This window comes from Lytechinus pictus, chromosome 3 (genome assembly GCF_037042905.1).
Source record: "Lytechinus pictus isolate F3 Inbred chromosome 3, Lp3.0, whole genome shotgun sequence".
Taxonomy (NCBI): domain Eukaryota; kingdom Metazoa; phylum Echinodermata; class Echinoidea; order Temnopleuroida; family Toxopneustidae; genus Lytechinus; species Lytechinus pictus.
Genome location: NC_087247.1, coordinates 71,679,386 through 71,705,426, shown reverse-complemented (window position 1 = coordinate 71,705,426; position 26,041 = coordinate 71,679,386). Strand labels below are relative to the sequence as shown.

Here is a 26,041-nt window from a genome sequence, read left to right as displayed (position 1 = left end):
TACACACCAAATTTTTTTTAAATCTGTTGAATATTTCATAGGTTATCATGCAAAAACCAACTCGCATATTTAATGAGCTGTGACCTTTGACCTGCAAACTCCAATAACTTAACCTGTATTTTGGTGTCATCTACCTACACACCAAATTTTTTTTTAATCTGTTGAATATTTCATAGGTTATCATGCGGAAATCAACTCGCATATTTAATGAGCTGTGACCTTTGACCTGCGGACTCCGAATACAAACTTAGCCTGTATTTTGGTGTCATCTACCTACACACCAAAAATGTTTAAAATCCATTAAATATTTTTCGAGTTATTGCGCGGAAATCAAGTGGGGGACGGACGGAAGGATGGACGGACGGACAGGGGCAACGCTTAATGCCCCCTCCGGACTTTGTCTTCGGGGGCATAAAAATATCGTCAGACGTTATCCCTGGAAAAGGATTCAGGATAGGATACATATGGCATGGTGTTCCTTCATTGTACTGAAAATTCCTGGAGTTTCATAAACATGTTAAGCAAGCATCAGACATTAAATATATTGATATTTCATGGTCATGATCACTTTTGAAAAAAATAACAGAATACTAATCTACATAATGGAGATAAATAAATTCATTGTCTCTAATATGAAAACGCACCTTGACTTCCAGCTCACTGTCAACATCAGCCAGAAGATTTATTTCCTCCAATGTGGTTTTGATTCCAACAACGGCAAATGGAGACACAGCTGATATCAAGAAAATAATAGTCATCATCAACAATCCATCATCGGACATTAAATATATTGATATTTCAAGGTCATGATCACTTTTGGGCATATTGAAATAGAATGAAACCCTAAGAACAAATTTCTTGTATGAAAAGAGAAAAATTAAAGATTAAGATCAATGAAAGTTTGAAAACAACTGGACAAACAATGAACAAAGTTAAGAGCATTTGAATTTTTAGAGATATGGCAATGACCAAGATTTGTGATGTCACAATGGTACAACTCTCCCCTTTGTACAGTGGAAATATACCCCAAAACATCTATTTTATCTCATTCTAATGATAGTACAAACTCTCTGTCCATGACATATTTAATGAAACCTTTATTACATGTTCTAACATGCAACAAAAAAAAAAACCCTGATCTGTGGATAGACTAGATAAAACAAATTTTTAAATAAAGACAAGTAATTGGGGAAGTTCTACAGGTTTGGGCCCATTATTTTTTCTATTATATGTTAATGATATGCAATATGCATATCATATTTGCAGATGACACTAACCCTTTGTATCGGGCAAAAACATCAATGAAATATCAAATATAATTACTTCTAAAATACCAAAATTGGGAGCTGTGGTGTTTGGCTAACAAATTACTTGTGAATTCTAAAAAAAATTACATGATATTTAAACAAAAAATAAAAACTATCAGCACAAATTTGTGATGTTACAATAAATAATTTTCAAATAAACAATGTTTCAAATACCACATTTCTTGGATTGACAGTTGATGAAAATCTTACTTGGGCTCCTCACATTAATATTATCCTGCGGATAATCTCGTGTGCAGTTGGTATATTATACAGAATACGACATTTAATTCCTTTGAAAATATTGCTTAATATATATAATGCTATTATTTTTCCTCATCTTTCTTATTGTACTTTGACTTGGAGACATTGTGCTAAAACTTTTCTAAATACATGTATAAGTGCATGTATTACAAAAAGAGCAATACGTGCAGTTACAAATTCTTATCCGAGAACTCCATCTGAACCTCTTTTTAGGAAATTGAATGTACTTTACATTTTTCAAATACCCCACATTTTTAATGATATGTTAAAAATAACGAAAGATGTCCATCCACATCATACTAGACATGCCAATGATTTTTATATTCTTCTTCTAAAATATCAGACTTCACGAAAGTCAGTAAAATATTCTGGAGTAATTATTTGGAATGAAATACCACTTGATATCAAAATGTCCCCAACTACATGTATTGCCTCATTTATTAAATGAAAGTATAAAAAACATCTCATGAAGGAATAATAAGTACAGTAACTAGTTAGGTTTACAATTTTCCCATGTACTCCCCCCCCCCCCTTCTCTCTATATATTTTGTATAATCCACTATGGTATTGTGGAGCCCAGCCTATGAAAGGCCAATGGCCTCTGCTGGCTCCCCCATTATTTTATTTTAATGTTTTTACGAGATTTGGAAATAAATGAAATGAATGAATGAATGACATCATACATTTTGGTCACATTACCAATCATTAGTGATCTTGGCAAATGCTCGTTTTCAATGATTTTTTAAAATCTAATTCTAACAAGCTTACATGTATTTCTTTTCAGAGTTCCAATCTCCTTTAGTATTAATTAAATACAAATTGGACAGGGTACAAGAAATATCTAAGGCCTATATTATAGAGCTTTAGCTTTCTCATCCATGTTACAGTATTTTCTGATTTAGGAAAGGCAGCTTTACTGCCAATGCATAAAGAAAATGCAGCATTAAAGAAAGATAGATAAGTTTAATCTTCACACGGTAAAAACCCAAACAGATACAGAGTCTGATTTGCATTGGGGCCATGCCATGAATAAAATGTACAGAGTAATATGCACCTAATCTTAATAAACATGAATAAGAAGAGAAGAATACATGTCATAGACTGGGTTTTATATCAAAAGCTCCCAATACTAAAATGCATCCACAGCCCTTGCCTTCCATGGTTTAAGACATGCACATCCAGGTTTAGTTTATTATGTTTATTTCTGAACATGATCAACTTCACAGCAAATTGTGCTTTAATTTTTCAACAAGTTCTCTTGATCTAGTCTCTTTTATAGGAATCAAAGGGGCCTTTAATTACTGTACTTGAAATTTTTCAAAGCAGTACAGTGTAATAAGCAAAAAAAATATTGAGTGGGCCAGACATTGCGAATGGGGCAGACAAAAATTGTGACCTTTTAAATAAACAAGTGGAATGCCTCTGGCGGTCTCACCTGCATCACTCGATTCAATATAGCAGCAGTGCTGACTTTGAAAACTACTATAAAATAATTATTCACAAAATAAACCATTCATATGATACAATACTACATTCATTGATATTTGACCTTGATCATGTGACCTAAAACTTGTCAGTGATACTTGATTACCCCTATATCCACATTTTATACACTATATCTATAGACTTTGAAAGTTATGACAGCAATCGAATAATAACCTCTAAAATGGCCAAAGTTCAATGACCTTAAATGACCTTTGACTTGGGTCATGTGACCTGAAACTCGCATGAGATGTTCAAGTATCCAATACACTTACACGGATATGATGGTAATTCAACAAATACCCCCAACATGGCCAAAGTTCATTGACCTTAAATGACCTTTGACCTTGGTCATGTGACCTGAAACTCGGACGGGATGTTCAAAGATACTTGATTACTCTTATGTCCAAGTTTCATGAATCAGATCCATAAACTTTTGAAGTTATGATGTATGTTGTAAAGGAATTTGCTCTTGAATTGTCTGTGCCCCTTACTGATATCTTGAACACTTCTTTCCAACTTGGGGTTGTACCAGATCAATGGAAGCTCTCCCAGATTACCCCGATACCTAAGGCACTGCCAGCGTCTATCGACAACATTCGACCAATCGCTCTCACAAGTAACTTTGCCAAAATAGCTGAATGTTTTGTGGCAAAATGGCTTTTGCAAGACATTGAAAAACACATTGATTCACGTCAGTTTGGTAATAGGACTGGACTTTCCACTACTCACTATTTGGTACAGCTTCTCCATTGTCTTTTTGAAAATACAGAAAAAAGTAAATCGCTTTCTACCATTGTGTGTACTGATTTTAGTAAAGCCTTTGACAGGCTTGACCATACCATCCTTATCCGTAAAATGATTGATCTTGATGTACGACCATGCTTAATTCAGTGGGTTGTTGATTTCCTAGAATGTCGTCAACAGTGTGTTAAGTATCAGGGTAAAATATCTCAATGTTTGGAAAATAATGCTGGAGTACTGCAAGGTACAAAACTAGGTCCATTACTATTTCTGATTATGATCAATGACGCATGTAATTCTTCGACTATTCCTTACTTCAAATATGTTGATGACCTAACTTTGGCAGAATGTAGAGTAATATCATCACCCCCCAAAATACAAGAATGTCTCAATGAACTGCAAAATTGGTCGACAAATAACCATATGAAATTGAATCCCTCCAAGTGCTTTGGTATGAATGTAACTTTCATGAAAACACCCCCTATTCGTAATGACCTACACATTGGTGAATCTGTACTTGTCTAGCATTCGTCACTTCCACTAAGATACTGGGTGTAACAATACAGTCAAATTTGAAATGGGATGAACATGTGGGTGAAATTCTAAAGAAGTGTAAAAGGAAACTTTATATGTTCAGATCACTCAAAACGAAAATATAAATTTTCCCTTGTTACTCCTTAAGGTAGTTTTATATTTGCCTCTCCCTCCCCTTTATTCATCTTTTACTTTCTTTTGCTTTGTCTGGGGTTTTGAGGTCAAGTATCTTTTTTTTCATTTGTAATTTATGTATTCCACTTTTTTTCCTTTCACTGGAGATTGACCTTGATAGATCAATATGGCCTTTGTCAATCCCCTCCACAATTTGATCTTCTATGTATTTTTTATGTAATATATTTATACTTGTATTGTTATTATCTATGTATGTATTCGATTGTAATGATATTGCATGTTTTTTACTCAATATGTGGAAAATAAAATTGAATTGAATTGAATATGGAATGCCCATTGAAGACCTAAAAACTGTCTTTGTTGGATACATCTGTCCCTTATTAGAATATTGCACACCGGTTTTCAATGGGGCTTTGACCAAACAACAGATCGCTGACCTAGAAAGAGTACAGAAACGAGTCTGCAAAATTATATCAGGACGTAACTACTCGTCGTATGAAGATGCTTGCCAAACAATCAACCTTGGAACTCTGGATTCTAGACAGAAAATTCTTGCTCAAAAATTTGCTAAATCTCTTACAATCAATCCACACTGCAGAACTAGGCTCCCTCCTCCCAAAAGGAAAAGGCTAAGGAAAATCCCTAAGTACAATCAATTCAAATGCAAAACCAGCCGATTCCGAAATAGTCCCATCCCCTACTTCATAGACTTATTAAATGAGAACTAGATAAATTTGTTGACCCCCCCCCCCCGGACGATATGATAAATATAGTTTTATTTGCTAGGATAGTCATCCTCATTCTATACCGCCTTGTCCCACTCAGCCTACTCTGTACTTATTTTGTTGTCACACATGCATACTTTTTCTGTTTAATCTTCGCCACTACTTTCTTCATCTTTATGGCCCAATCCTCTCTCTGTACTTTCTATCTATATCTCCTTTTAATTACCCTTTCCCCTTAATACTCACCTTTTCTCTGTCTGTCTCCCTATGCTGTCTTTATCCTTACCCTTTTTTGTCTTTTCTAATACTTAAATTCATTCATGCATGTACAATGTGCCCCATTGTGGTGGTTATAATTTGCGTACTTAATATTTATAATGTTCAATACAATGTATGATTTTATTTACTTTCAACAATTTATTTCCTTGTATTATAATAAGAAGTACTAGTAATTTTATTCAATTAATATCATTTCATGTTTGTATTTGAGTATTATTCTGTTATTGTAAATTGTTCACATGTTTTTATTCAGCCTTTGGCTGCGATGCATGTTTTAATAAACCATTATTGAATTGAATTGAATAATTCAACAGATACCCCCAATTTGGCCAAAGTTCATTGACCCTAAATGACCTTTGACCTTGGTCATGTGACATGAAACTCAAGCAGGATGTTCAGTAATACTTGATTAATCTTATGTCCAAGTTTCATGAAGTAGGTCCATATACTTTCTAAGTTATGCTGTCATTTCATAAACTTAACCTTCGGTTAAGATTTGGTGTTGACGCCGCCGCCACCGACGTTGGAAAAGCGGCGCCTATAGTCTCACTCTGCTTCGCAGGTGAGACAAAAAATATTATTTTGAGATAGATTTTGATATTTAATAGATAATATTGTAATTCACCCTTTCCTTTTCTTTCTTGTTTCCTTTTTTCCTTGATTATGATTTTTTTTTTTGGGGGGGGAGGGGGGAGGGAGGTCCATGGCCACCCCAACGCTCTTTATGCCATTAATGAGACTAATCTTTCAACACATATAAAGAGAATGTGTGAGTACCTAAGATGGCCCTTCGGCTTCAATTATAAATTTTATAGAATAGTTAGTTTAGCTGTATCCAACTGCTAAGAAATCATGTTTAAGCCTGGAATTACGCAACAATCAATGACTGAGAGGTTTGTATTGGTTATTAGATTAAAGGTATATTAAAGGCTGTTAATAACCCCTTTAATACAAAGCTTAGTAATAAACTGCAGGGTTGATTTTTAGAAATTAAGTATGTGTATTTAATCATAACAAGCAATCATGAAAATCAATTATTGATACTTGCAACATTTTTATCATCATACACTAGACATGTTTATAGGACCATATGTGTTTCCTTAAAAGTAAAATGCAATTTAGAAAATATGTTGATTCAAAATAGTTTATCATTCATCCTCCATTGATATCTTTCTTTTTCCTCCAATTGGTTATTGCTTTTTGTTAATACTTTTCTTTTTCTTCCAATTGGTTATTGCTTTTTGTTAATACTTTTTACACTAACATATTTTTTTCTATTCCTACTTTAGAAGCATGTGAATTCTTAAGACACATCACTATCACTACCGAAACTCATAATTCAAACGTACTTACCTGTGTAACGAGATTCAAATATGGCAATATATGGCTCTCTCTCAAACCTATCCCCTGTGTCTTTGTATGTGTAACTTCTCACCAAGTTGGCTCTGCTACTCCTGAAATGAAAAACAAGTAGAACGCCTCTGGCAGTCTCGCCTGCATTACACAATTCAATATAGCATCAGTGCTGACTTTGAAAACAACTATTACTTTTATTAAAGCAAGTGGAACGCCTCTGGCTGTCTCGCCTGCATTACGCGATTCAATATAGCAGCAGTGCTGACTTTGAAAACAGCTATTGAATAATTTTTAACAAAAGAAAACACTCATGAAAATGATAATAAAATACTATGTCCATTGACCCAACATGACCTTTGACTATGATCATGTGACCTCAGACGTGTGCAAAACAATCATTCATACACTTAATTACCCTTATATCTATGTTTCATGAACTACATGTGTAGATCCATACACTTTTAAAGTTCTGATGCCAATTCAACAAATACCCCCAACACGGCCAAAGTTCATTGACCTTAAATGACCTTTGATCTTGGTCATGTGACCTGAAACACGCACAGGATATTCAGGGATACATGGTTACACTTATGTCCAAGTTTCATGAACTAGATCTATAAACTTTTAAAGTTATGACAATTCCACAAATACCCCCAAAATTATCAGTTTGTTGACCCTCAATGACTTTTGACCTCGGTCATGTGACCTGAAACTTGCACAGGATGTCCAGGGATACTTAATTGCTCTTATGTCTAAGTTTCATGAACTAGATCCATAAAATTTCAAAGTTATGATGACAATTCCACAAATAACCCCAACATGGTCAAAGTTTGTTGACCCTAAGTGACCTTTGATCTTGGTCATGTGACCTAAAACTCAGGCAGGATCTACAGTGATACACTATCACCCTTATGTCCAAGTTTCATAAACTAGGTAAAAATACTTTCTAAGTTATGACGACATTTCAAACACTTAACCTTGGTTAAGATTTCGATATTGATTATCCCAACATGGTCTAAGTTTATTGACCCTAAATGACCCTTGACCTTAGTCATGTGACCTAAAACTCAAGCAGGATATTCAGTCATACTTGATTACTCTTATGTCTAAGTTTCATGAACTAGATCCATATACTTTCTAAGTTATGATTATTTCAATGTTGACGACAACGCCGCCGTCTGAAAAGCAGCGCCTATAGTCTCGCTCTGCTATGCAGGCAAGACAAAAATCATTCATAGCAGCTTCATAGACCCTAAATGACCTTTGACCTTGATTATGTGAACCGACACTCGCAAAGAATGATCAGTGATACTTGATTATCCTTGTGTCTAAGTTTCATGCAAAAGATCCATTTCCTTTCAGAGTTATGCCATTTAAAACTTAGCCTTTGTTGAGATTTCAATGTTGATACCACAACATAGTCAAAGTTCATTGACCCTGGATGACCTTTGACCTTGATCATGTGACCTGAAACTTATGCAAGACAATCAGTGATACTTAATACATCCAATTTTCATTAACTAGATCCAAAAAATTTCAAAGTTATGACAAATAAAAAGACCATAACCTTTGACCTGAAACTCATGTAAGACAATCAGTAATATTTGATTACCCTCACATCAAAGTTTCATGAACTAGGTCCATATTCTAAGTTATGAGGATTTTCCAAAAACTTAATCTTGGTTACAACTTAAAATTTCAATGTTGATACCCCAAACATCGTCAAAGATCATTGACCCTAAATAACATTAGACCTTGATCATGTGACCTAAACCGCATATGACCCAAATTTCAAGCAAGATGATCAGTGATACCCTTGTGTCAACATTTCATGAAATAGGTCCATATACTTTCTAAGTAATGATGACAATTCCTAATCTTAACCTCATTTAAGATTTCAATATCAACTCCAGTGCATAAAGTCTTGCTCTGCTATGTAGGTGAGACAAAAATTACACTTGCAATGCAATGATTTTTCTCACAGTTTTGATTGTTTCTATAACCTCCGTTTGGCATAACTGATAATTGGTAATCGAGACAATTCAGCTTTATTTCTATACAATTTGTTTATCTGTACTGTGTAAATATATATGTAATACATATTGTATCATGGAATCAGAAAATTAATACTATTACTACTACTTTTACTACTACTAGTACTACTCCTCCTACTACTACTACTACTACTACTACTACTACTACTACTACTACTACTACTACTACTACTACTACTTCTTCTTCTTCTTCTTCTACTACTACTACTACTACTACTACTACTACTACTACTACTACTACTACTACTATTACTACTACTACTACTACTACTACTACTTCTTCTACTACTACTACTACTAGTAATACTACTACTACTACTACTACTACTGCTACTATTACTACTCCTCCTCCTACTACTACTACTACTACTACTACTTCTTCTACTACTACTACTACTACTACTACTACTACTACTACTACTACTACTACTTCTACTACTACTACTACTACTGCTACTATTACTACTACTACTACTACTACTACAAAATGACATTGATTGATTGATATCTGTGAGACTGGGCGTGCAAAAATTTTGAAGATTAATTAATCTGTATTTTGTTATCAAACATTGCATTAATACACTTTCCATTTCATATTGATCAGAATCATCAATTTTTTTTGTAGATAAACTACTAACCTCATCAAAACTCAATCTTTCAGAGCATACAATGTTTTATGTTTCCAAAGAAATTCCGATCTACAGTGCGTCTCAAAAACTATACACTTTTGAAAAGGCTACCAGATAAAAAATATGTTACTTTGCCGGAAAAGATCTATATATATGGAAAGACAATAAAGCCAACTTTCAAATGACAACAAAAAGTTGGAAAACTATTCATGCTTGAGTGAGCAGTACACACTTAAACAAAGGGTGTGAAAATTAGGCTGGGCAGGAATTGACTTCCAATTTCTTACAGTCTTTGAGAGGCGAGTCATTTGGAATTTGCGAAGTTGAGGGTGTTGCGATAAATTAATGATCAATCATGATCAATTTAAGTTGTCTGAGCAAATTTCATGAATTTTTAAATTGAAATTTAATGCAAGAGTGATCGTGAGTTGCAATTCATAGTGCATCATTTTTAATTTATGTGGATCTCAGCAGTGTGTTTATCGGAGTCAGGAAAATAGGGGTGAGATAGGATTTAAGTAGGTGAAGTTAGTTGATGGGATCGGTCAAAAGGACATTTAGCCAACCCAACCCCTCTACCCCCTTCTCCCCTCCTGAGAGACTATAGAGCCCCGTTTTAATAGACAGTGCCCTGGTAGAGGGGGGGGGGTAGAAAAGGAGGGATGGAATTCCTCAATGAGGCAGTAAAACCACAGGTGGTAGCCTCCTTGCTCCATCTTAACAGACACTCACTTAAACATCCTACCCTGGTAAGGTTTCCATGGTAATGAATGCCCCCCCCCCCCACCTCCGAAAAAAGAGAGAGACAGAAGGAGAACTAAAGGAAGGAAAAGTGGAAAAGTAAAAGAAAGAAGAGAGGGGGGAAAGGAAAGAGGGAAAAAATGAAGGAAAAGAAAGGAAGGAGAGAGGGGAAAGGAAAGGGGGGTAAAGAAAAATAGAAGGAAAAGGAAGATGGAAAAGAAAAGGAAGGGAAAAGAGATGAGAATAAAGACATGAAAGGGGGAGGGAAAAGAAAGGAAGATAAGAGTGAGAAAAAGAGAAGAGAAAGGGAGAGATAGAAGAAATTGCAAAGGAGAGGGAAAGAAAAGAAAGGGGAGAGGGAGAGAGAAAGAGAGGACAAAACAAAGGGAAAGAAAATGAGAAGGGAATAGAAAAGGGGAGTGAAAGGAAAGGTTGGGGGAAAGGGGAGAAAAATGATAAGGGAAGAGGAAATGAGAAAGAAAAAGGAATTAAGGGAGAGGGAGATATGAAATAAAAAAAGGAAAGATAAAAAAGGGGGAGAGAAGGGAAAGGAGAGAGAGAAAAGAGGGGTAAAAGATAAAGAGAAATGAGAGAGGAGAGAAAAGGAAGATTATAGAGAGAAAAGAAACATGCTTAAGAGAGGGAAAGAAAAAGAGAAGGGAAATGAAGAGGGAGAGAAAAAGAGGAATAGAGAGAGAAAAGGAGAAACGAATGGGAGAGGGAGAGCTTTTCAGCCAGACTGCACCCTGATCGCGTCTTAACAGAACATGCGTCCGGGCGTTAAGAGTTGTTTTTCTACCTCGCTTCCACCCTGGTCTGAGCAGGCCGAAATTTGGAAACATCCTTCCCGACACTGTCCTGCTATCCTCCCAGTGGGAGTGTCTTAACAGAAATGGGGATTTCCTTCACCCTGCTTTTATCGGGGTAGGGTAGTCAGAAAAGTGTCTGTTAAGACTGGGTATAAGCTTTGCTAGGGTGGGCACAACTTTTGATTAGTCTTCCACTTTTTGAGAGGTGAGTACTTTGTAACTTGCAAAGTTAAGGGTGTTATGCTAAATTAGTAATGAATTGAGATAAGTTTTGCATTCTTAAGCAAATTTCATGAGTTACTACATGAGTGTACAGGAATTGTAACTTTAAAGATAAATTCCGGTTCTGGGGACGATCTCCAAATGACTTTTTACAGAATTTAATATAATGATCACCAAAGTGTCTGTTTGTATGAATAAAAAATATGTGCCAAAGGATTTTGGAAGAAATTGTGTAATTGCTGAGAAATATAAGCACGGATTCTGTCACTTCCGTCGGGTCTTTATTCCAGCAATAATAATACATTGTCCCACGTGTGCCTATCTGTGTTGGTGATCTTCAGTGTGATTGTTTTTTTAGCTTAGATAGTATGATTTCACAAAGTTTGGTTTATGTAACTGTACCAGATCTAGATCCACGATGATATAGTAATACTTCACCTTGGTTTTACAGACTTTCTCACGAAATCAGTATTTTACTGCAACTACTGTAATTTAGCTTTAATGTAGCATTTTAAGTTTATCATGTGGATCTTCATGCTGAGTGTGTTTGTGAGAGTCAGAGTAATATGATGGTACCTGTTGCATACAGGGGCCGAGATAGGGTAAGACTTGGTTAAAAGGGCATTCTTCTTCTGTGTGTCCTTTTACAAATTACAAGTCATGTACCCAACCCCTCCCCTCCACCCCCCCCTCTCTCTTTCTCTTGGATGGTATTAAAAATTTAACTGCCTAGTGACCGATGGCTGATGGGTCAGATTTTTTTTTTCGTTAGATGATTACTAACAAATTGACTGATAATCATGATTTATGAAATAATTCATTTAAAAAGCTGAATGTTGGATTGATAATTTATTGAAAAAAATGAATGTTTGATTGATCACATCGATTGAGTTGATTTACTGATAAATTATTGTTGATTGAATGATTGATAGGTAAACGTTGATGACCTAATTTTCAGAATTTATCATTGACAGTCCACTCTGGACTTGTATTAGCAATCAGTCTCGATCTCAACGGGGGGGGGGGGGGGGGGGGGTGGGAGGGCCAGTAGGAGGGAGGCTTAATGTTCTGTTGACCCTTATCCTATCAACTTACTTCACCCGCTTAAAAGTCCTATATCACTCCTATTTTCCTGACTCCCATGAACACACTGCTGAGATCCACATAATAAAGTTAAAATGCTCCACTAAAAATTGCAATTCATGTTCACTCATGCATTAAATTCCAATTCAATAATTCATGAAATTTGCTCAAACAACCTAAATTGATCTTGAGTGATCATTAATTTATCACAACACCCTCAACTTTCCAAGTTCCAAAGACTCGTCTCTCAAAAAACTGTAAGAAATTGGTAGTCTAATTCCTGCTCAGCCTAATTTTCATACCCTTTGTTTAAGTGGGTAGTGCTCACTCAAGCATGAATAGTTCTCCAACTTTTTGGTGTCATTTGAAAGTTGACTTTATTGTCTTTCCATATATATACGTCTTTTCCCCCAAAGTGATACTTTTTATTTGGCAGCCATTTCAAAAGTGTATAGTTTTTTTGAGATGCACTGTACTTTGGATACTTGTGGCTTATTTCTTATGATATAGTTGGGCAATGAATGATAAACATTATTTTGTATACCGCAGCTTTTATATGGATGTATTCAGCTGTGCTTGTTCAGAGCTCTTTTTATTTGTCTTCACAGCAAATTTTCGTAACTAAAGAGATATGTTTTTAATTTTGATTTGAAGAGAGTCGAGGATGGAGAGCTTCTTGGCAGGCTATTCCATAGTTTGGGGGCAGCAAGTGCAAATGCACGATCACCAAGTGTGACTTTTGTTTTGTGAAGTAAGCCATTAATGCAAAAAAGTGCAAGTATACTTGAATAAACTGGTTGGACAGATTTCTGTAGATTATGACACACACACACAAAAAAACACATGTAACAATACATGGCAATTATCAACAGACTAGTAAATAATCCCGTAACAAATGATCAACAACATATTATACACAATAATATTCAATGCTATTTCCCACAGCTACACATTCTGCCTATTGGTTTTTCTGCCAATAACTTTCATTAACTCAATGTCAAATTTGTACCTTTTAATGGCACATTTGTACTTAGTATAATGGGGAAAAATTTGTATTTATTCATTTTTTTCTCATAAGAATTAGCAGCAATTCATCAGAATTGATGAAGTTTTCAGATTCACTTTACTTCATTAAGACGTATTTTGATGGATTAAAGGCATAGGCTAATATTAACAAAGGACTTATTCAAGATAAATAGTTTGGATTTTTAATCATCTTGTTTCTATATTGTTTAGATTGATAAGAAAAACAAACCAGGAAGACAAAAAAATAAAACCCAGGAAGAAAAAAAATCAAGTGAATGTAGACACCTTTAAGAAATCATTGTATACTAAATCTCGGGGAAATTAATTACATATACAGTAATTTCAGATTCAGTACAAAGAATGTGGTTGTAAGGTATTGAATGAAGAAGAAAGAGTAGGATTCACAACATTCTACAGATTTTATAAATTATTAGTGCATAGATTAATTACCTAATGAATGTTGGGAACTTTAATACCAAAAGCCCCGGTAAAAAAAAAAAAAGGAAAACAATCAAATAGATTTATTGCAACTTCAAAGACTGGACTTCAAAATGATTTAAACTTTAGGCTACTCACCTGTACAAGTATGCATAGTGTTCCTTGGTATAAGAACTACCTAAACCTTCACTAATAATCATTGAATATGGATCATCACTTTCTACACTGTAAATGAAAGGGAAAATCACACATTGAGGCTATTATTTTCATGAACGCAATTTCATTTCATCTCCAAGGACAGACTTCATTACTTTTCATTCAAAATAGCTTCCACAAAAAATAGCACTGAAAGAAAACATAATTCTATTCATTCATGTCTAATCTGTACATGAAATTTCTCACAGAACAATATATAAGAAAAATTATCATGTTTCTGATTCTGACAACTAAATTAAACATAAATTCAAAATTAAATAAAAAAAATATAAAATACTTTATTACATTTTACAAACCAATCAGTAGTCTTTGACAATGAATTTCAATCGACCATATACTGTATAATTGTTTAAATATTTTAATATTATGTATTTCTTACATAACCCAATGTATTCATCGTTTCCAACATTTGGTGTTTAAATACTACATCCTTTTTCATCTTCATGCAATATTAAGCTTAATCTCATTGGTTTTAAGATACAAAAAAGTAATTAGATTTCAATCAGTTTGATATTTGATTTTGTATAAATTATGCTAATTGTTTATTAATAATGTTTAATGAAATTTTTTGTTGTTTTGTAGGATTTTGATAGTTATTAATGGAAGCTCTTAACAAAATATTTACAAACCTTTTCTTCAGTTTGAGTATTAGTATTCGATTAAAGTATTTGTATATCATGTAAAGTATATATACTGGTTCATTTTCATGGTGTACTTTAGATGAAGGTATTAATGTCCAAATTTTGTCTCCAGGAGTCCAAGTACCGCCTTTTGGGGTGCCTTGATACTCGAGTGCACTATAAAAACAAGGTGGTTCACGAACCACAAGCATCACCAGATATCGCGATCGATAAAATATGCAATATGATCTTTTTACTTTATCATCCTCATGAACACATGTGTGGTATTATCTAATGGTTAATTGCACCAAGTGTAAATACAATTGATGCACAAATAAATAAATGAGAACAAAAACTTGACCTATTGACCCCTGGATGACCTTTGACCCCATCATCTTCCACACACTTGTGACACTACCCAAGGATCATTTCTACCAAGGATAAGCACAATTGATGCAGATATGTGATCGATCATACCGAAATGAGAGACAAGTCGCAAATCAAAATTCCTTGGAATTCGACACACAAATAAAAAAGTCAAAATTGTGAAGATTTTTTTTTTTTCATTTTCTGATTCTTCCATGTTTCATAATTACTCTGTGAAAAAGATGAGTGAAATTGATGACGGGAATGTGATAAAAAAGCAGTTTTTCTGCGAGTGTTTTTTTCGGTCAAATCAAAAATTTCTGATACTTGGCACGTTCGACTTGATCGAATTTCGCTTCATACTAAGCTCCGCCCCTAGCAATGTACGCCATTGTTGATTGGCTATTCATTTAAACTCGTGTACACCTGGCGGCGGCCGCTCGCTCGATCGATCGGTTCAATGATTCAGCTTCAAAAGAAAGATCAAAAGCATCGATTTCAATGCGTATTCTGAAATTTAAAAGGGGGGCTTCTTGACAATAGTTAACAAACGGGATACAACTTCTAAAGGGTTATTTTTTTGTGATAATAGTACCAGGCGGGGGTGTTAGCGATAGATTGATACTGGATTTAGAGTATTAGCCTGGCTATAATCGCGAAATAAAAGTCATGCAGAGACGCAAAGTATTCAGAACACGGTTTGTTTGCGAGGATTAATTTATGTTTTCATGTTTGAATGAACGATAGAGAAAGCGAAAGAAATAACTGTACAAAAAGAAAGTCTGAGACAGCTAACGTCGACCAATGAAAAATGGCCGAAACGACCATGCAGAAGGTTTAGTGCATTTTTTTTGGATATGGTATAAGACACTGATTGAAAATATTAGTCATTTAAAATATACATATTGAAATAAACATTTCATAAAAGTCATTGTCATGTTGTTCCATTCGACTGTGTCCAGATCTATTCTCTCTTTCCCTCTCTCTTATTCTCTTACCTACTTCTTTCGTCTTTCTTGTGTTTTATTTCTTCCTTTCTTCCTCTCTCCCCCTTTTCGTTCGCTCTTCTTATTCAGGTCATTCGGTCTCCTCTCTCTAACCCCCCTCCCCTATTCTATCTCATCCCCTTTCTCTTCTTTAATTCTTTCGTTCCTCTTAATCTGTTTTTCTTTCTTCCCTTTCGATCTTTTTTTTCTCTGCCTATTTTTCCCCCTCCTTTCCTTCTTCTCTCTTGCCTTTTTGTCACCCTCCACTTTTTTTTCAATTTTTCCCCTTTTCTTCTTGTTTTTGTTTCTATTTACATAATTCTGTTTTTCGTTCTTCTCACCATTCGATCTTCTCTCTTTTTGCCGGTTTTCTTTCTTTTTTCCTTCTTTGTTTTCTCCCTCCCTCACCCACCGCCTTATTCCTCTTTTTTTCTTTCGTTCCTCTTTATATATTTATGTTTTCCTTCTTCCTCTCCCCTGCCCATTCCCACCATCTTATTCCTCTCCCCCTCCATTTCTTTTTCTTCTCCCCCGTCGATCTGCTCTCAATATTTTTTAACCTCATTTCTTCCCCCTTTTTTCCTTCTTATTCCTCTCTCTTGCTCACCCCACCGTCTTATTCCTCATCCTTTTTCCTCTTATTTCTTTTGTTGCTCTGTATTATTCGTTCTTCTCCCCATTCGAACTTCTATTTTTTTTTCACAGCCGTTCTTTCTTCTTCCTCTTTCCTGCCCACGCCCACCGTATTTTTCCTCCATTTTTCATCTTATTTTTTTAAATCCTCTATATGTTTGAGAGTGAACACGTGCGAAAAAATATCGAACAGCTTTTATTGTTCTTTCTTTAATCATTCAATCTTACAAAGACATCATTGTTGCACAAGGCATTTGCAACAATCTTCTGATTCTTTATCTGTATTACTGCGTTAGAATATATATAATTTTTTTAAACAAGTGCACACCAAGCTACCAATAATGCCTATAGAATTTCCATTTATTAGAAAGCAGGATAAAATAGCATTGCACATTAAATGCCTTAGACGATATTGAGCAATTATTCACGTTTTTTGTTCTCACTGCCTCAATCTAACATAAGCATTCATGAAACATGATAAAACAAGCCTTTCGTATAAAGATAAGGTTCAAATTGAAATATTTTGAAGGCTTCTCTTACCATTTTACAACGGATAGTTCTTTTAATTAGAACATGCGGTTAAAGTTTAGGTCATAATGACTCGCTTGATAGATTACATGTGAGAGTAAACGCGATCGACATTCAAACAACCGCTTAGAGGCAATTTGCGGTATATGAAATTGTTATTATTATTAAACAAGACGATGAAACAATGAAAATCATTGGTATACTCCCTCCTCACTGGTTTTAGGTCCGACCTTTTCTCCCTGCCTTTTATTTCATTAAAAAGGGAGATCATGACAATTATTTCTTTCACGAATATAATTATAAAACCCCAGTATAACTATGGAGCTATTACACTGATCTGTATAGAAGATCAGTGGATTGACATATCGAACCAGAACATTAACTTTGTTTCGTCTTGCAGTCGCGCGTGACCTGCAAGTTCACTATTGTTCCAAATGCAGCCTCCTCATTGGTCAATCGTTTCGGCTTCTTTGGCAAGCGGTTGCTAGGACATTTCGGTTAGCTCGGCGGTGGCAAAATAGATTTTTTCATGGAGCGGATTCAAAACGGAAGTCAAACTTCGAAGGCGTTTTTCTCTTGATTTTTATTTTCAAAAGCCCAATTCTTCTTGCATTCTAAGGCTAATATCTCCACTATTATTTACTCTTAAGGGTCGAGTGATATATCAAATTAAAGGTAAAGAAACGGAGAACAATAATCACTACAAAACTTGGATTTGAAAAATTCTGAGTTGTCTCTCATTTCGGTATGACGAGTCACATATAAAGAAATGATAGCAATTCCAATGAAAACTTGACCTTTCGACCTCATCACCCTCATGGAAACACATGTGGTATTACTCAAGGATCATGTATGTACCAAGTGTCAACATAATTGATGCAGAAATAAAGAAATGAGAGCAAGTTGAACAAAACTTTAACATCATCATTTGACCTTTTGACCCCTAGATTACCTTTGATCTCATCTTCCTCATGGACCCCATGTGGTATGTACCAAGTGTCAACATAATTGATGCGGAAATAAATAAATGAGAGCAAGTTAAACAAAAATTTTAACATTATCACATGACCTTTGACCCCATCACCCTAATGGACACACATGTGGTACTACCACAGGATCATATGCACCAAGCATGATATTAATTGATGCAGAAATAAAGAAATGATAGCAAGTTAAACAAAAACTGAACATTATTGTAACAGACTAACAGATCAACAGACTAAGGCTTCAGTCACAACTCACAGCAGCGACCGACCGATTAGTAGCCTGCTTGGGCAACGCTGGAATTTAGGCATCGCCCAACGATATTTTTTAAAGTCGAGCTGAAAGGCTTATTGGTGGCCGAGTAGTGCCCTGTCAATTACCCATCGGACACCGGTCGACTCAAGGCCAAATCTGGGTCAAATCGAGGAACGTTTGGCTTCCGAGCAGTGATCGGCTGACAACCTACCGATTTCCAGGGCGGTCTCCCACCGGCCTATTTTCAAATATTTGCAAAGAGTAAGGCCAGTGATCAGCAGGGCATCTGTACACGACTGCGATCAACCTGGGAATACATTAGGTTGCTGTCAATCTTGAGCAGCCAGCGACCAGTGACCACTCGAAATAGAAATGATCCAACGAGTTCAATTTCTGACCTGAATAGTTTAATCTCGAATGGGCTGCGAGATCATCAACCAATCTGTGAGTGGCAAGCGGCTAGCAACTGGCCAGTGACCGCTCAACAGCCTGTCATCCAAATTTTTTTTAACCAAAATCGTTCGTAGGCACCCGCTTGATTGTGTTGGCGCCCGGACAACAAGCGTATTTAGGGCAGCGAGTGAAAAGTGAGCAGGCGCTGCCAGAATTTCAACTCTGCACTAAATCTTGAGCGGTGACCGAGCAATGCCCAAAAAACCAGTGGTACCCAGACGGCCGCTGATCGCTGCCCGGGCGTAATTGGCTAAATCTTGCCGCCCAGTCTCCAAGCAGGCTAATTTTGGAAGTTGTGACTGTAGCCTAACAGAAAAGGCGATTACTAAGTCTTTGCCGAACTTCTTCATGTGAGACAATGACCTCTTGATCCAAATATTATATAGTTATAAATAATGTATATTTAATTATATCTGATGATTATTCTTAATTGTAATTCACAGTTTGTACTGCAAGACATGTTTTTAATAAAATCCATGTATTTACATGTATCTTCTTACTTTTTCTTTTTAGGCTGTACTAGTCAGCTAAACTGGAGTAACTGGAGATATGGTCAGTTCCAGAGAGCCTTATTTTAAGACCAAGGTTTAGTTCCAGAGAACCAGAGCCCCTATTTTTTTTTACTTTGGTGTGGCACATAGGTATCATGTTATAATTTGAGTACCCCCCCCCCCCGCATTCAGGTAATAATTAATGAGAGTTATATCTATCTCCTGTGGAGGGGGGGCATGATGTATTGATATTATGATGAGATAACAAAGTTTGTTTATGCTAAAACAAGGAAGGAATACGAACCTATTAACTAATTTTAGAAGATCATCAACTGCTGTGCCCTCACTATCTATGATTCCTTGTAGCAAGATGATGTCATAGCGCATGATGACCTGGAATTGTACAACAAACACTGTTATAAAACTTAAACAAGTAGAACACCTCTGCATTACGCGATTCAATATAGCAGCAGCCAGCAAGAAAAACGATTAAGATGAATTATATTTATTTAAAAAAAAAATTTATATATTAGTGTTCAATCTATCGTACAATATACTTTGTTATACATGTAAACATGTATGACAAATGTAAAATTATCCCCAGAGCAGGTTTATTTCAACGAGGCCAAAGGCCGAGGTGAAATAGACCTGCATGAGGGATAATTTCATATTTAGAGTTCATATAGTCCAGTAATATTGTATAATAGAATGTTCACTATTTATCATAGTAAACAGATCACTCGATCTAAGTCCCCCTTCATGATTTTTAATATAGTGTAGATCTAGATGGCATAAGTTCTACTTACCTTATATTTGTGAAATTCTAATTGAACACCTGAGAACAATGAACTCCAATTAGCAACAAATGAACTCCAAATAAATCTATGCATGGTCCATTCCAAGAGTTTAAAAATGACAAAATATTTACACAAGTCTTGGGTCTGGATCTAGACAGTTTAGGCCTAGACCTATTCTAGTATGTTGCAATTTAGTTATTTTTTATTACATACTATTTTAACCTTACAATTGTGGAAGTGGAGGTGCATTTTACAGGAAACTGAAGAGTTGATATTGATAGGGGAGGAAGTTGGTTGACTGTTTACCACAAGTTGTGATGACTGTGCGTGTGCCTGTGGTGGTGAAGGCGATTGAGGAATGTTGCTAGTAGTGGCAGTGCTAGAAATCCTAACGAACTTAGAAGTAGTTGAAGAACATGATGCTGTCTTTTCATTGTTACTAGCAATGGTCAAAGTCTTTCTCCTCTTTTGACTTTCTCCAACTCTTGAATAATGTTTGATGCTGTTCTCAGAGTGATGGCCTGAAATTGCCATTATGTGGCGAGCTTCAAAGCCAGCATTATCAAGTTTGTTGATGGCTGTAGCACAGAAGCAGTGGTTGGTATACACTTTAGAGCATTGTGCTTGTTTCGATATCACTGACATCTTGTTTCCAAGAGTATGTAAACCAACAGGTACATTGTCATACTAAGGGCTAGCTGACTGTGCAGGCCTTCTTGCCTTCGGTTGCTGCCATTGTGCATCACAGTTTTCATTGAGGTGAGAGAGATATTCAAGAAACAAGTTTACAGGGCAGTCAGACTTACCAGTTGCATACATCCGTCCACCCTGGCTTTCTTCATACATAAGGTTACATAAGGTTCAGTTCTGGACGCAAGATCTTCTGTTCCTCTATGTCCAGCTCCTGGTGATAAACAGTGACGTCTGGAGAATTTGCGCGGTCCAAGGGAGGAACCTTATAATCAAATTCAAATTCTGCATTATGCACCAAAAATCAATCCTCTTTTCATCATGATTAAGTTCGCCGCAATGGTTTTTGGTAATCATATCTCGAACAACATGGACGTATCGTTGATTAGCTGAATCTGTCTGTACGGCGAAATCTTTCTTCATTTGGCAAAGATTTTCCCTGCTCCGGTTGTAGAGATGTAACATGAGGTCTAAGAACACCTTATTCTGCAAATCCTTTGGTACAGTAATGTCAAAAGACTCCCTGATTTTGTTCATAATGTCCTCAGGTGTAACCGGGTCCTTGTGTCAAATTGCACCTTTTCCCCTCAGCCTTCAATTTGTGGAGTATGGCTTTGAACATTTCATTACATCCTTCGAATGCAGCATCTTTACAGATATCGAATTGCCGGTGCTTCAAAAAGTGACGCTGCAAACTGTACCGAAGAGTGATCATCGACCTCTTTGCATAAAACCCCCCGTTACCCTGGCATAGCTCGGCATAGAAAGACCGTAGAAAGTCGTTCAGTTCTGGGGCACTGCATCGCCTAGATAGTACTGCAAAATCCACTTATTTTTTACTACAATACGACCTCACGATATTCAAAGAGTAAATTGTCACTCCTTTAGTCCGCGTGGAATCCTTGTCGTCTAATAACTTGCGAAAGGGAAGGAAATCAACAATTGTTATCCATTTTGTAGTTTTTTCCGGTCGTTGATCAACGAATAATTGACAGAAAAAGTGTCCGATAGCTTTACCTACCATAGGTACCGATAATCAAAATTTGCCGTCTACAGCAAGGGTAAAACCAAGTAAATTTGCATTTCTATCTGCGATCGGAAATGAAAAAAGGCTACTGTTGGGCATCAATATACAAATATATCAATTACAAAACAAAATAATCGATATTCTCCCCATTCATTTATTACAGGTTTTACCCTCCAAAAATCAAAAGTTATATTGTACAGGGAGGTCACGTGGTACCTATCTAGCCAATCACAGCTCGTATTTTACTACCACTATTGACTATAATAAAATATTTAATTCATTAATCCTTAATAAACTCGGACCTTCATCATGACTTAAAACTCATACAAATATTATCAGTAATAAGATTAACGATTACCCTTGAATATAGGTCCAAATTTCATGAAATATGTCTTTATATTTCTTATTACAACCCACAACATGGTCCAAATTCATTGACCCTAATGACCTAAATCATGTGACCTGAAACTAGAGTACTGTGATCAGTGATAGTTTTGTAGACCCTGAAGTCCATGTTTCATGATCAATCTAGATCCACCTGATATGATTGTTTTCATGTACCTTTCTAAAATGGACTGTTTAAGTCTTTAAGTTAGTTTTATTGTGGGGCCAGGGGACATCAAATAACCAATTAAGTTGCTCTCCCCTGGCACTGAACAGAAATATGAAATGTGCAGTGTTCTTCAGTTTGTATTCTTTTGTTTTTGATTATTTCTATTAATATCATATTTTCTGTATTATGAAATGTGAGCCACAAGATGATCTTTATGCAACTTGTTTGTATTAAATTCAATCAATAAATGAAATTTCACGGTTATGATGACATTTTACAAAATACCCTGGAACATAGTCAAAGTTTACTGACCCAAATAACAGTTGATCTTTACCTGAAACTCATGTATGTACATGTAAGACTATTACTCTCATAACAAAGTTTCATGAACTACAGAGTGACTGTGTGAATAAAAAAAAAATTATATGTTTATAGTTACCCTTTGTTTAAAAGAGGAGATGAATTTTGTAATCATTTTTGCATGTTTGATAATGTCCCGCTTCCTGTTTCCTTTGATACCAACTATTCACAGTTGACTAAACAAGAGTGAGTTCAGCTGAATGGTTGAAAACCTATTGCGCCAATTCCAATCAAAGCCTTACATTGATTTGGAGCTGTTGCACAATGGATCTTTTTTTATAAGAATTTCTTCCTAATCAGGTAAGGTATTATTTAAGCTAATGCAATTGAAATTTGCATGATCTGCTTGCATGCTGTCATAATGGTACATACAGTCTCCCCCATGACAGATAGCCTTTTTTGTAAAACAAAAACTGCAAGGACTCACATTGTCATTGAGGTTTTCCAACGCTTTCATTGCTGATTCCCCAACACACGATGCCCAATCTGTTAAGCTGTCTACCTAACATGAGGAATTACATGATAGCAGGAACAAGTCACAAAAAGAGGGAACGATTGTTAGAGAAAAAGATGGACACCAGAGAACATTGAAGCTGTTAAGACACTGCAGCAATCACCAGAAGATGGCAACGAAAGATTGACATCGCATTAGAGTGGATTGGGCCTATCACAGAAATGAATAACCGACTCCTGCAACAGCTCTAAATCAATGCAAGGCTTTGATTGGAAAGGGTTTTCAACCAGTCAGTTTAACTCACTCTTGTTTAGTCAACTGTGAATGGGATGATTTGGATCCCAACAAGTTTGGTATCAAAGGAAACAGGAAGAATTACTCTATCTAAACACACAAAAATAATTACAAAATTCTTCTTCCCTTTAAAAAAAAAGGGTAATTAAAAAAGTGTCAAGGTCTTTCTCTTGCTCACACTGTAGATTCATATTACCAGTGGTCCCCAAGTCTGCGCAGTGTGCACCTAACAATTTGAGTTAAGATTTACCATGAATTTCTTTTTATTTCACAAAATCTTTCAGATAATGATTTTCCTCATATTATTATGAGCAAGTGTACCAAACATCTCATAAAAATTTGAAAGAAATATAGGATTTTCTTGGAAAAAACCTCGGGCATTCATTTTCAGATTGAAAAAAAATGGTACCCCATGTCTGCGCACCCATTCACTTTGCACACGATTCAGGGATTTTGATTCTGAGAAAGGCTGTATTTTAAGGTCGTCACATGAAATGCCCTAAATTCATTATAATTCCCACCATTTTGAGTCAGATTTTTAATGGATATATGTCTCTATGTATTGCATGTGTAAAGTCTGTGTTCATTGCGTATCTTTTACTAGAATCGCGCAGATATACACATGTGCGCAGACAAGGGGGACTGCGCAGACTTTGGGGAACTTGCCATAATTTTTAAATTAAGATATTTCAAAAACTGAACCATGGTTAAGATTTTGAAGTTGATTCCCTCAACAACGTAAGCTCATTGATCCTAAATGACCTCTAACATAATTATATAACCTAAAACAAAGGCATGATGTTCAGTGATACTTGATTACCTATATGTCCAAGTTAAATAAAATAGGTCCATATACTTTTTAAGTTATGAACTTTAGTTGGGATTTCAATGTTGACAACGTCTACTGCCACCATTGCAAGAAAAGCGGCAGAGTTCTCGCTCTGCTGTGCAGGCAAGATAAAAATATACTTGGTTATTAAAGATTTCCATGTTGATAACCCAAACATGAAGTTAATTGACCCTACATAACCTATGACCTTAATCACGTGACCTGAAATTTGTGCCAGACGATCAGAGGGACTCGATACCGTGTAAGTTGAACAAGAGTGTCGCTAAGGCGAGCACATAATACGCCCGCCTGTAACACGGAAAATGGAGTCATTGGTCAAGCAAGAAAAATGGAAGGTGGCGAATTCATCTTTGACCTTCTGACCTCAAAATCAATAGGCTTCCTCGGATCTATGCTAGTATCATACACACCAAATTATATGAGCCTAAGATAAAGTTATCGCGTTAACAAGGACTTCAGAAGGGTAAGATGAAAACATGGCACTGTGATCTTGACCTTTGACCTGGCTTCCTGGGATCCATGCTAGTATCATACACACCAAACTATATGAGCCTAAGTTAAGTCAAACTCAAGATATCGTGTTCACAAGGAAAAGTTAGCAGACGGACGGACACTGAGCATGATACCATAATACGTCCCGTCTAGGACGGGCCTATAAAAATCCATAAACTTTCAAATTTATAATGACATTTAAAAAATACCCCCAACTTGGTCAAAGTTTATTGGCCCTATGACCTTAATGATTTGACCTAAAACTCATGCAATAGGGTCAGTGATACTTGATTACAGTAGTTACTCTTATACCCTGAACTATATTACCCTTCACTATAGATCCATACACTTTCAAAGTTATGACATTTCAAAAACTTAATAGGTTAGGATTTCTATGCTGATGCGCCGTCACTGTTGCCACTTGCTATGCAATTAAGCACGACAAAAATCACATTCCAAAGCCCCTCACTATCAAAGAAAACAATGTAGACATGAACGAACGTCGAAAATAAATCTTACTTTGCTTACCCTGGCAATTGTAGCCACAATGGATAGATCTGTTATCTTTGTCTGCCCGAAAACTTTCAAACTGAAGGCTCCCACTCTGAAATCCTGTGCAGTAGTTTTCAAAGTATAACTTCCTATGCCAAATGAGAGTACTGTCAACAGAATTACACTCAGATCCATCTTGAACATTGAAGTTCTTTATGGTTTGCTTCTAAGTAGAACTGTAAACCTTTAAAGCAAGGAAATAAGAAAAATCAATTAGTGTTAAGACTTCAATCAACCTTAATAAAGGGGAAGTTCATCCTGGCAAAAAGTTTGTTGTAAAAATTATAGCAGAAACAAGAGTGTCCCTAAGGCGAGCACATAATACGCCCGTCTGTAACATGGAAAATTGAGTTATTGGTCAAGCAAGGAAAGTGGAAGGTGGCGACTTCACCTTTGACCTTGATGTTCAGTGATGTTCAGTGATACTTGATTACTTTTATGTCTAAGTTTCATGAATAAGATATATAAACATTCAAAGTTATGACAATTCAACAGATATACCCTCAACATGGCCAAAATTCATTGACCTTTGACCTTGGTCATGTGACCTGAAACTCACACAGGGTTACACGGGCCTAATTATAACTGGCAGGCAAAAAATATTCATTCGAGCCA

The 26,041-nt window shown here is 35.9% G+C and overlaps 2 protein-coding genes across 3 annotated transcripts in view; both read right to left on the bottom strand.

Moving 5' to 3' along the window:
- LOC129256744 (deoxyribonuclease-1-like) overlaps nucleotides 1-25,611 on the bottom strand; it is a 29,015-nt gene extending 3,404 nt beyond the window's left edge. The window contains exons 1-5 of one of the 2 annotated variants that reach the window (XM_064097674.1): nucleotides 25,403-25,611; nucleotides 19,662-19,750; nucleotides 13,964-14,050; nucleotides 6,821-6,921; nucleotides 645-733 (exon numbers count right to left, since the gene is read on the bottom strand). In XM_064097674.1, coding sequence (XP_063953744.1) covers nucleotides 645-733; nucleotides 6,821-6,921; nucleotides 13,964-14,050; nucleotides 19,662-19,750; nucleotides 25,403-25,570 — 534 coding nt within the window. In that variant the 5' untranslated portion in view covers nucleotides 25,571-25,611. Of the gene's footprint in view, nucleotides 1-644; nucleotides 734-6,820; nucleotides 6,922-13,963; nucleotides 14,051-19,661; nucleotides 19,751-25,393 lie in introns of both variants that reach the window. The other variant, XM_064097673.1, reaches the window with a different exon arrangement.
- Nucleotides 19,952-23,219, bottom strand: LOC129255358 (uncharacterized). The gene is made up of 4 exons (XM_064097817.1): nucleotides 23,212-23,219; nucleotides 21,437-21,650; nucleotides 20,461-20,841; nucleotides 19,952-20,005 (listed from the first exon to the last, which is right to left on the bottom strand). Exons 1-4 carry the CDS (start codon nucleotides 23,217-23,219, stop codon nucleotides 19,952-19,954), a joined length of 657 nt encoding a protein of 218 aa, XP_063953887.1.
- Nucleotides 25,612-26,041: the final 430 nt, after the last annotated feature.

Coding starts and splice junctions, on each gene's coding strand:
- LOC129255358 (XM_064097817.1), bottom strand. Junction 20,842..21,436: donor CCATACTCCACAAATTGAAG/GCTGAGGGGAAA, acceptor GCTAGCCCTTAG/TATGACAATGTACCTGTTGG. Junction 20,006..20,460: donor CACAGTCATCACAACTTGTG/GTAAACAGTCAA, acceptor TCCCTCATGCAG/GTCTATTTCACCTCGGCCTT.